The sequence below is a fragment of the Hoplias malabaricus genome, chromosome X2, assembly GCF_029633855.1.
Source record: "Hoplias malabaricus isolate fHopMal1 chromosome X2, fHopMal1.hap1, whole genome shotgun sequence".
NCBI lineage: Eukaryota > Metazoa > Chordata > Actinopteri > Characiformes > Erythrinidae > Hoplias > Hoplias malabaricus.
In genome coordinates this window covers 45,278,120-45,290,494 of record NC_089819.1, presented here as the reverse complement: position 1 = coordinate 45,290,494, position 12,375 = coordinate 45,278,120, and the positions used below count along the sequence as shown (strand labels likewise).

At 37.2% G+C, this 12,375-nt stretch overlaps 1 protein-coding gene across 4 annotated transcripts in view; it reads right to left on the bottom strand.

The window, feature by feature from the left end:
• LOC136676821 (alpha-ketoglutarate-dependent dioxygenase FTO-like) overlaps positions 1-12,375 on the bottom strand; it is a 182,556-nt gene that overhangs the window by 123,403 nt on the left and 46,778 nt on the right. For 3 of the 4 annotated variants that reach the window (XR_010796322.1, XM_066654064.1, XM_066654065.1), the window contains exon 7: positions 12,232-12,351. Coding sequence is in view for 3 of the 4 variants with exons in the window: in XM_066654064.1 (XP_066510161.1) it covers positions 12,232-12,351 (120 nt within the window). In the remaining variant the exon portion in view is untranslated. Of the gene's footprint in view, positions 1-808; positions 934-12,231; positions 12,352-12,375 lie in introns of those variants that run through there. The other variant, XM_066654066.1, reaches the window with a different exon arrangement.

Genomic DNA, 12,375 nt, shown 5'->3' with positions numbered 1-12,375 from the left:
CTGGCTGGGCCCTATTCAGAAAGACCTGCATAATTTAGCAGCCGTTACATATATTCCCACTTGCTAAATCTCTAAAAAAGGATAATGTTATGACTCTGTATGACCAGAGTCTGAGAGACATGGTCTAAGACTAGACATTATCTGTGCAGCTCAAAAAGACATGGGTCATCATAGCGTCCAGTGGCTTTCTGAGCTGTATTCTATTCTTAGTTCGGCCAGGCTGGATTTTTCATGCCTTTGTGTCTGTCCCTGGTCTGGTTCTTGTGTTAGAAGTCCTGGGTCGGATCCCTGGAGACCTCATAGCAACCTTGCTTACCAACACACTGTTTGTCCTTGCCAGCAAGTTCTCCCAGGTCATGTCTGCACTTGAGTGGTAAGACAAAATTCACTATATAAGTATTCTAGACTGGAGCCAGACTGGTGAGCTGGGTCTAAGTCAAACTGAACTCAAAACTACGAAGATATTCTGCTGTCAACAATTTGTTTGATTATTAAAATGACAAAATGTCTCTTAACTGTACATTCGCCTACCTGTGTAATATGATTAGAACTGTAAAGTGCCTTAGAAAAGAGGTAAATGACATAAATGTGCTGTAATGTACACATTTAATAAATCCAATTGGTTATTTGGTGCCTTTTGATATTTTGTTAAATGGTTAATGGGTAAATAGTTAAAGTCTTCTTTGCTTCAGAAGATTGCAACAATGAATGGCTTTCAGAAGACAGTAATTCTCTTCCTTTCTCCCCTCTTCTTTCTCTCTGTCTCCCTCTCTCCAAAATTATCTGGAGCATCTTCTCCATTATCCCTCTTTTCTTTGCGATTTTTCAAGCGCATCCAACAATTTTACAGTGGCTTGGCGAAGGGATCTCCAATTCTCTTGCTGTTGTTCTGACTCACGGCTTATAGCCCCGAGTCCAACGCCCCACTGACGACTGGAGAGAATTAAGAGAGCAACACAGAGGAAAAGAAAGAAGAGCAGGAAAAAAAAGAGAATAAATGGCATACAAGAAAATGGAAGCACACAATGTGATGCAGTAGCTGCATCTACAGCTGCCACTATCGATTATTATTTTAGCAAACTACAGTGAGCTACAGATTATTTTGACAATTAACAAAGGCCAAAACAATAAAAAATGATTTAATAATGAGAAATTGCAGGTTTTAAAAGATCCAAAAAGCCTTTTAAGAAAATATTTATTTGTCTTTTTTATGAATTAATTGTATTTTTCCTCCAATCACCAAAAAGTGAAGTACAGAATTCATATGTCCCATTTTAAATGTGGTAAAAATGAATAATCTGAACAAATTAAAAAAAGCATAAAACAACAGAATTTATATTTCTTAAGCGATGCATGAAGTTGAGTCAAGGAGTTGATTCTATTGATTCACTCAAATTCAGTTCAATCAAAGTTTGTATAAATGCTTAACTTGTGCACTTAAACATAGATAAATGAAAACAGTCCGGATGTAACGACTTTAAACACACTTTAAACACACTTCACACTTTTCAGGGATGACACATGGAACAGATAGTAGAGGTGTATGAAACAAATGTGTCAATTTTAACAAGATTTGTGTGTTTATGTTTAAATTGTGCTCAAGAAAGCACTCACAAGCTCAGCTCGTAACTGCATTTCCCATGTATTGCTATGATCCATACCCCATACCATCTCTTAAAAGTGAGTAAACTGGGTATTAAATAGTTAACTTCTGACTGTACCTATCTATGTCTACGGTGCTGTCTTGGTTACTAGAGGGAGGATTCAGTGAGATTGCATAATTTAACTGATTGTTTCTTAAATTCAAGTCATGAGTGTGACAGATCTAACACAACGTTAGTGGAAACAAACTGTTGAAGCAAAAAAGAAGCCAAGTGTAACATGGAAATGGGATCTCATTTTAATTTAAGGATGTAAAACAATGTGAAGATGACATTTCTCTATCACAGAAGTGCATGGACACTTCTTGGAATACTGACATCAAACATTGCTCATGTTTGAGAGCAAATATTAGTTTATATCACAATTATAAGATGAGTCTCCAACTTTAGTTCAATGAGATCTTCTGAAGGGGCGGCCTCTGTTACTCATCCAACACAAAAGCCTAAGAATACGTCATGGCTTTATGTCAATAATAAAGAGTGTATTCAATAGCTTTCCTCTTTGTACTTTTCCCTATAGTCTCCTTTGAAATTCCAGATACATCATTACACATTTGATAGTCCACTGAAGATTTGTAGATGTTCAGTCTTTGTTTTTTGACTAAAATTCAATAATGAAATGTAACTTAACCTGAGGCTAAGTGTGAAAGACTATTAAATCTAACCCCCTACCCCTAACCTCTACCCCTGCTCCTAAACCTAACATTTAACACACTGCTACCCGATGATTCCAGGTGGGCTCCGGACCCACCGCGACCCTGAACTAGATATGCGATTACAGATAATGAATGAATGAATGAATGAATGAATTAACTGCAGGAGATTAAACAAATTAAATGTGAGAATTAACCTTTGTTAGATATTTTTTTTTTAAAGAATGTATGTCTGTATTCAGTACATAATCAATACGAGGACTGAGTTAGTGAAACACAGAAGCAGTAACATCACGTAACTTCAATGATCACATGATATATTCCACAGAGAGGGAGTGAGGTAGAGACCAATAAGTGTGGGCGCGTGAGTGTGTGTGTTTTGTGTTTATGTGAGTGTGTGCCTGTGATTTATCAGCCCTGATCTGTAATTCCTCTTTAGCACCCTCTTCTATCTCCCAACAATTATCTCACTGACCCACTGATGGAAGAAAGACACAGATAAACAAGCAACCAGCCCAATAAATAAGCCGACAAACAGAGGGTCTGATGATGCTCTAAGCGAGAGAGACAGATCAGATGTGGTAATGTGTTCGTTTGTTTCCGAAAAAAAAAAAAAAAAATACCTGTTTGGCTTCAAAGCTCAGAGAAACGAGAACTCGCACTGTCAACATCAACCAGTCCCCCCTGAAACAAAAGCACATTTCTCTCTACACCATCAATAACAAAACATCTACATACGCGGTGTGAGGACTCTTCTAAAAGCAATCACACTCTGGCGAAGATGAAACTAAAAAGCTTAAATTGATAGCACACATCACATTCGGTTTCCTTAAGCGCAGAAAATAACAAATTGTGTCAGGACGCTTTTTGATATGAAAATAAAAGCAACATCGTCTGAGGATTACTGATGGTTTTATTTGTCCACGTTGACATGGAAACGGACCCCAAGCACATTCATAAGACTCCTATTATTTTTAATCAAGTGATGTATTCCGCTCCAGCCTTGATTTTACCTTGTTTGATATAAAAGTGTGTGCACATAAACAGCGCAAATAAACAGGTAAAGAAATAGAATGACACACTTGCAACCAAGATTACGACCGAACAGTAAGGTGGATAAAAAAAAAACATCCATACCTTTGTTTTCGTTATTTAACATACTTTCAGTTCATATATCCACTTCATATTTACACACAGTATTTCATTTGTTCACTTTGTACTTACAGAAAAAGCTGATGTCACTTACTCACCCACCGTTTCAGGAGTTTCTCTCCTGTTTGTTCCAGCGACAGTATCTACTCTTCTAGAAAAGCTTTGGAGTAGATGCTGAAACATTTCTGTGAGGATTTGATTGCAATCAGGATAATTATATTTGGATCTCAACCCAAAGATGTTGGATAGAGCACAGTTCAATGGCCCCAAAGCCCAATTCTAAGGGGGTTCATAACTATTAAGCTACATGTGGCACTGGGCATGGTGACCCCAGCTTGGTGTGCACAAGTGAATATATCTGTGTCAGCTACAGATGTACCTCTGAGAAGATCAATTCACTCATCATAAGTGGTGTCTACAAACATTTGGACACACAGTGGATATTAAACTCCCAAGAGATTTTTTTTATTTGTTTCTCCTAACGTTGCATTTAGATTGTGAATAAGTTGTCATCGAGTGTGTCCAAGTGTGTTTACTCGCTTGTGTTGGCTGTGCAAGCCCTGGGGCTTCCTAGAGGTATAAACAATTGTTGGATATCCCTCAATTCTTTGCTTCTGATGCTAGAGATACTGTTCACACACACACACACACACACACACACACACACACATACACACATACACACACACACACACACATGAGGAGAGAGAGAGATAGAGAGAGAGAGAGAGAGAGAGAGAGTCCCTGTTCAATGGATCTATACAGGTCCTCAGTCTGCAGGTACAAAGCTTACAGCTCGACCCCTCCAGGTAAAACACACACACACACACACACACACACAGCAACACAAACACCCTGCTAGTGGCGAATCAGTGCGTGAAATTCTCTAAAGGGTTTTAAGTATTTACCCTGAACACTATCAGGCCCTGCTGAAATTCAGCTTACCCTGTTCAATAAGGACTTCAAAGGGAATAGCAAATACCTTTTGCCCGCATATTATACTGCACATCCCCTCTCTCTCCCTCTCTCTCACTCCTTTTCACACACACACACACAGATAGAGAGAGACATGCACACACACACACACACACCCTATCTTCCCCTTTCTCTTTTATTCTCCCTTTTCTCTGATTCATTTTGGTATTTCCTCCCATTCTCCTGATGTAAAATGTATCATCACTCCCCTCTCTTCTCTGTAGATGAATAATAGCAGTAATTAGGTGGAGGCTTCTTTTCTGTGCGCTGTTGTTTAAGCAGGTACAGAGCAGGTGACTACACACCTAAAGCTGAAAGAGCTGAGTGTGTAAACAACACAGTGCAGTCGTTAACTCTGGGATTAAACACACATTCGGTCAGGACTCATGAGGACCATTCTGGAGAGAGAAAGAAAGAAAGAAAGAAAGAAAGAAAGAAAGAAAGAAAGAAAGAAAGAAAGAAAGAAAATAGAGTCATGGATGAAGAGAAAAAAATTGATTAAGAGAGTGTGTATGAGAATGTGTGTATTATTTACATGCTTTGAAAATACTGGAAGTAAATCATGGTCATGCCTACAAAACTTCCTAAATTCAATTGAAATTCAATGAGAAAGTCACAGAAAAAAGTGAGAGAGAAAGAGATAGAGAGAGAGGGAGAGAGAGTAGAAGAGACACACACACACACACACACTGTCTCTCACTCACACACGGACACCATATGACAGGACACATAACAAAACATAATCAATAAATCAATATGTAATTACATAAACATGTAAATCACCTGCTGAGGAATTTACAGAAAAAAAATCAGTGTTTGTTATTCATTTGTGTGGCAAAAGAAAAGGTCCAGGGCCTCGCAGAAGAGGAGTGAAAAAGGAGAAGAAGCTAAGAAAAGAAACACACACCGAGTGAAAGGCAGCATCCAAAACAATCACTGTTTTCATGATGAATCCTCAGCAACAGAAGCGTAACATTTATAATGTTTTACAAAGCCATCAAATAAGTGAATGGAGATTAATTGCCCCAGTCGACCTTAAAATAATTATATGAACGGCGGAGCACTAAACTCCGATGAAATTGATACACTTTAATAATTAGATCCTTGGCTCTGACCCGCTGAAGTCAATAAAGGTTATTAAGGCCAATTGCTGTCTAAATGCATTAGAGAGGGAGAGAAGCGCTCCACAGCAGAGCCACTATTTCATTGGCAATATGATAATCCCTCCTCTGTTCACCTCTCTACCCACCCCCTGCAAGCAAACACACACACACACACACACACACACACACATACACACACACACACAAACACACAGTCTCCTCTCAGACACACTAAACCAGATTGGATTCACTTAACCTTTCAGAGGCTTTGATCAAATGAGCTCACACTGCAATAACATTTACATTGACCCTCTCCATGCTTCCTTCTCTCTCTCTCCCTCTCTCTCTCTTTCTCTCTCTCTCTCTCTGTCCACCAGCCTCCTCCTGAAACACACCCACACTCTCTCACACACACTGGTAGGTCACTAACCTAATCAGGTATCGATGGCGACCTCCCAAAACATCACACTTCCAGCAATCTCTAGGACTGCAGGCAGAGGCCAAGCCACTGCACAATGTCTAATGCTCTGATGGAATCCATGATTGTAGCCCTTCCATTCAAATACAGCACTCAATGATCATTAATGATGAGCAGGAAGCTGCTGGACGACTGAGAGGAAAATTGAAAAAAAAACTGATTGATTTATAGAAATCGCATGATATTTCTGGGTCATGGATACGTGTCTGTCCTCCTATCATACACTGCAAAATCATTAAACCCTTCTTGAGTATGATAAAAGTTAAAATTCTAAGTATTTTTTATCCTTTCTAATAGTCCATTCATCTAAAGATAAATAAAACTGCTTTATCAAAGAGCAGCTGAACAAATGTAGATACAAATATTAGAGCAAATACAGAGTGTGTGAGAGAGAGCGTGTGAGAGTGAGTGTGTGTGTGTGTGTGTGTGTGTGTGTAATAGGGTGTGTATGTGTATTGACCAATTAATGGACTGCTGTATGCTAAACCAATTTAAATGCTCTAGGCAGTTCTGTAACGTAATATGGTCAATGTCAATAATAAAACTTGTCTGGTTTGTGTTTGAGGGACAGAAAAAAGGAGTCAAGCTCCAAGTCTCGGTTTCTGTCCTGTGATGGAGTCACAGTGGAAGAAAGTGAGGAAAGAGTCAAATTGATGGTAAGTCATACACAGAGAAATCATTTAATCTTTTTTTTCTTCATCTTCTTCTTCCTTCTAAACCCTGCCCACCCTGAAGCCCACCAGAAAAAAAGAAAGATAAAAAAAATGCCACACCGGTATTTAAAATATTCTGCATAAGGCTGACTATCTGTGGTCTGTCAAGCAGGAGAAGAGGCTCTTATTGTTGCAGCTTTAAATAAATGTCAGTGATGTATGATAGTAGTGATAGCGGCTCTATGGGGAAAGGGACGCCCACTCAGGACCCTTGGACAGAGCAGACCATCCCTCCAAACATCACGCTGGGAAACTACTGCTGATGGCCTTTACACACAGTCACACACGTGCTTGTTTTCATGTAATGTGAGGACATACCTATATGTGTTCTTATAGAGATATTGTCTGGGCTAATCCTTTCTGGACTAAAGTGTTTTTATGTATGTATTTGTTTATTTATATTATTATGTTTACTTTTAATTAACAAAATTTATAAACATTAGCTGGCCTTTACATTATGAGCCAATTTAATAAAAAATAAACAATACCTTTTTTTTTCAACAGAAATGACCAATGAGAATGAGACAAACAAACAAATGTAACAATAGCAAACATTAACAACACAATTTTTTCCCCCACTCTTCCACAGCCTTTTAAAAATGTATTTTCTTTTGGGTGTCTAATTGTGTTGTACTGTCAACAGTAAATAACAACCCTTGTGGTTATAAATATCTGAGCCTAACATTAAACACTCTCCCTAATATTAACCATAACCAATGGCATCCAATAAGAATGTTATTCAGATTATACATCATCTATAAAAGTCTAGATCATTTTAATAGTGTTTTTTCCTGTTTTTATTTACTTTTCCTACAACGTGTGGGCATTATTCGTCCTGTAAATGTAGGAAAACCAAGAGCTGCACACACACACTCAAGCTGCGAGAGTTTTGGGTACCTGAGGCCTGATAGTCTGATAACATCTGTAGCTCTGCTTCTGCCCTGGTTCGAACACTGCTGGATGTGACGGAACAGCTTTACTTACTCGTCTCTTCACTTTTTTAACCCCTTTTTACACTTGCAATATACTCTACGATTTTTCCATTTTTTTTTTTTTTTTTTTTTTTTTTTTGGTGTAAATATGTATTTTTATTACTGCTGTTAGCACTTAAGGTAATAATAAAAGAGAGAGAGAGAGAGAGAAAGAGAGAGAGAGAGAGAGAGAGAGAGAGAGAGAGAATCTGTTTTATCAGGATGTCATTCAAATAGACGGGTGAGAATTTGCATGACAACAGACGGAAGACTGAGAGAGAGGGAACGGGCGAGAGAGCAGAAGAGGGAAAGAAAGAGAGAAAGCCCACGGGACAGGAACGATTCTAATAAAGCAGCGGGAATATGGGTAACCACTCGCACCCTTCTCTTTGGTGAAATACAAAGATCCACTGACCCTGCTATCTGCCTGTGGGTGAGAATCTGACAGAGGAAAGCAGGGGTCTATTACTGAGGAAAAATATCTCGCTCTTAAAATGTCATCAGTGTCTGATTGACCCAGCAGAGAAGGAATAAATCAGTTCTTTGAACTAGCAAGGAATAAAAACGTTTTTGTGTTGTATATATATATACAATAACTGTAAATCTATTTTGCTTGAAATAAAAAATTTTTTAAATATTATTACTTTTTAAATATATGTACAAATAAAATATCTGACCAAAGTCAGTGTCCCGTCTCTGTTCTTAGCTCTCATTAGCATAAAAATTACAGTTAATTAATCAAACATATCTGTAGTTTTGACTTGTAAACCAAATACATGTTTTAAAAAAACAGCTTTGATCATCCAGTTGAACTGAAAGCGCCCAAAATCACCCAAAAATAAAGAGAAGCTGTCAAACAAACCTGAGGACGAATAAAAGCAAATGTGCTGATTTACAAATAATTAAATGATTAAAACTGTGCTTTTAATCAAAGGCAAATATTTGAGAGGACACAACAAACATTTCCCTTTAAAAAAGGCCTGTTGTGCTTTTTATGTTTTTTATTATTTTATATTTTTATATATACATTTTTACTTTAGTTATTATTTCTCCCTTTCATTTCTCCAAAGACTTGTTAATAAGATAATGAATTGTTAGCAAGTCCTAAATCCATTTACAGCCCCCAAATTAAAGGAAAATGAATTATATTAGTGGCATCAACGAAAACAAAAATGCTAAATCTGTGTTTTTTTATGCTGCATCTACACAAAGATGTTGACGAATAAGCCTGAAAATAGTGTGAAAATAATCAAATGAATAATGCAGTGAGTATGTATATGAGTAAATATTACTCATTCATGAAGAAAGGCCAGAGAGACAGACCCCAGGGATGAGCTGGACTCACCCATACAAATCTGAGCGTGTGTCTGACCAAAGGATATCAGCGCACTTAACCTGTCTTTCTGGACACAGGCAGAATGGGCGGCTCACAGCTGGACTTCTCTTTACATCTCAGTCTCTCTCACCTCTGTATCCTGCCTCCAATCACCACGCACACACACACACACACACACACACACACACACACACACACACAGTACACAGCAGCCAGTTCAAGCACCTCTCCTTAGCCCCAGCAGCACATTAGATGTGATTACTGCTCACAGAGAGAGAGAGAGAGAGAGAGAGAGAGAGAGAGAGAGAGAGCACTCTGTCTCATCCCTAGACTATGGTGATACAACAGTGCCCCCTACTGACTCTCACTTCCAAATTTTTAATACAAAACAAAAGCTCATATACAAACATAAACATATTAGACCTTTTAGAAGTGTGATTTAAGAACAATCCATTCCATTTTAGTATTTTTAAGTCACTATTCAATGCATTTACTTATACTTGTATGAGACCGAGACCCTTCACTTTCACTGGAACATCTGAACTTTACTCTGATCATCAAGTATTCCTGAGAGTAAATGGTTTAGCTCCCACTCCAACTTACGACCAAAGCAATGGCAAAAATAAATAAAGAACACGTCCCAATGTGACTGAGCGCTGAAATTGTTTTATAAATTCATGCTGGACGAATGACTTCGAACAATGACTTGCAACACAACACCAATTTTCAGTATCTGGCCTAACTAGCATCCATCAGGCAATAAGCACTGCTCCAAAATCTACACTCCTGATTGGCAGCTTACATTAAAGCCACTATTTAGTTTTCTTTATGCCAGCCCTTCTTCAATTGTCTGTGGTCAATAAATATAACCACTTCCAGTTAAGGATACACAATAACATCAATGTTGAGTTTAATCAAGAGTTATATCAATATTGTTAGATATTTGCTCAACAAATATTATCAATATCAGAAGTTGACTGACTCACTTTTAAAAATAATATGCAAAAACATGATGATATATTTGCATTGTCAGAGCACAACTGCATGTTATTTTACATCTGTGAATTTTTACAAATAAGCATTTTTCTGTAATGATAATTTAGATAGATGTATAAATAGTTTTAGCATTTTTATAAATATTTATGTATGCTGACTAGCATCAATATTATTATCAGTTTTATCAATTTATCAGCATTATCAGTGCATCCCATCTTCCAGCAAATCAGATTTGTTTATTTTTTATCTATAAGAAAGGTTTGTTTGTTTGTTTTGTTTTGTTTTGTTTTGGTTAAGTTTCAATTAAACTAATTAAATATTCAATGTATTTTTAATTTACGGGTTATTTTTGCATTCTCCGGTGTCAAAACATGAGTAGATTTAAAATCATGGAAGATTAATTTTTGTTTAAGTAATAACATTAACATTGTCAATAACATGATATTGTTTTCTTGATTTAACATATGATAATAAACATATTCTATTATATGTTATTAATGATTAATATAAATTATCACAAGTTACACATGAAATTATTATTATTTTTTTTTTTATATATTGATTAAACTTCTTTTTTAATGTTTAACAATGGGGAAAAAAACATGAACCATTAAAAGTGCTCTGTATTAGGTTTAGTTTACGTTTTATTTAATTCAGAAAGATCAGCAATAAACCGTTACTATGCAGTCAAATTTACAGAGGTGGGTTAACTTCACTGTTAAACAAATGCTGATTATGTCTGACTTATTCTGCAGTTATGCTGTAAATATCACTCAATTTTCCTAAAACTGACTCTTCTGATAAATTCAGTTACTGAGCTCAGGACTTAGATGGAGCCAGTCATGTCCCAAAGTTCTGAGCTACATATGGGACAAACATGTGCTCAGCCGATTACTCTGAATCTATTTAAGTCCATTTAAATGACCCCATCACTGTTGACCAGATGGACAGATGAAAGTAATGGTAATACAGACTTCCTACACTCTTTGACCCAATCTCACTATTTCATTCACAATCACAAACTGTAAAACACAAGGAAAAGGCCAAAACAGCTGCGCACTTATCCACGAAAAAACCATAAAACAACCCTCTATTGTGATAAGAAGAGTTGCTGTTATGAAACACATTAATAAAATGTCTAGGAGACTAAAGTCCATGCGAAACAGATTGCCTTCTCGTGAAACACTGCGCCACATTAATAATCAGACAGCAGAAAACCACATTTGCTTGGTTTGTGCTCAGTGTAGAAACTCTGTAATGTTCATTTATTAGCTTTGGCTGTTCTAAACCATGTTAAAAGGGCCACGGTCCCATCAGCATTTCAACACAGCAAACTTGGCTGACTCATCAGACCCTTCAGATTAACAGCAAAGGCAGTCTCTTCCCACTGAGGTTATGACTCAAAACCATACACTGTGATGCTGAAGCCATTGTGCCCAGTAGTACATGTCTGGGGTCATTGTACTTGAAGATCAAGTCATAAAAATTCTTTCTGAGTGAAACACTACTGTTTTCATTTGAATCCTTTAAATCTACTGTCTGCAATACGGTTACTCATGGAACACCAAGCCAACAGATTCTTTGTGATATGCTGAATATCTATGACTTAGACCTGAAGCAATCTGACTCAAGTGTTGCTCTCTAATCACGCTTCTCTGCATTTTAACTCCAAACAAGGCTGGTGTCATGACATCACTAGACTGATGGAGTGATTCAGCTCAAAACAAAGGTGACAAAGTAATACTCACAATAATACAGTTCCTTTAAGTGTATAAACACTGTCACTAGGGTGGTACCATTAAGAGTACATATTCAGAACATTGATTCATTGACTCATTCATCCAAACACACAGGTACACAGGAAATATTTCGTCAACATTAACGTTATCTTATCTCCAAGCTTTAAATTGAACTTAAAAAGGCAATATTTACAACGTGATTTTTAATTTTTACATTTTTCTATGAACAGCAACCCACAAGAGACAAAGTATAATATTGATTTGAAGTCACTTAAAATTGTTGTTGTACATCATCTCTAAAAAAAAAAAATGTCGCTGAACTATGGCTCTTTATAACATTTTTCTGACACCATAAAAACACTTCTTCTAAGTACGTAATACTTTATATGAAACTGTAGCTTAAATGAGCTGTATCCTGAAAAAACAAGAAAAAAAAACAAATCCATGGTCTTACCATTCTCTCCATCTCCTTCCAGTCAGTCTCCAGGCGCTCCATGGGTTTGCTCCACCAGCTGCAGAACCGAGCATAGCGATGACCTTGGAACCAATACTGCCTTAACCATTCAAACTCCACCTGTCAACACAGAGCAAATGTAGA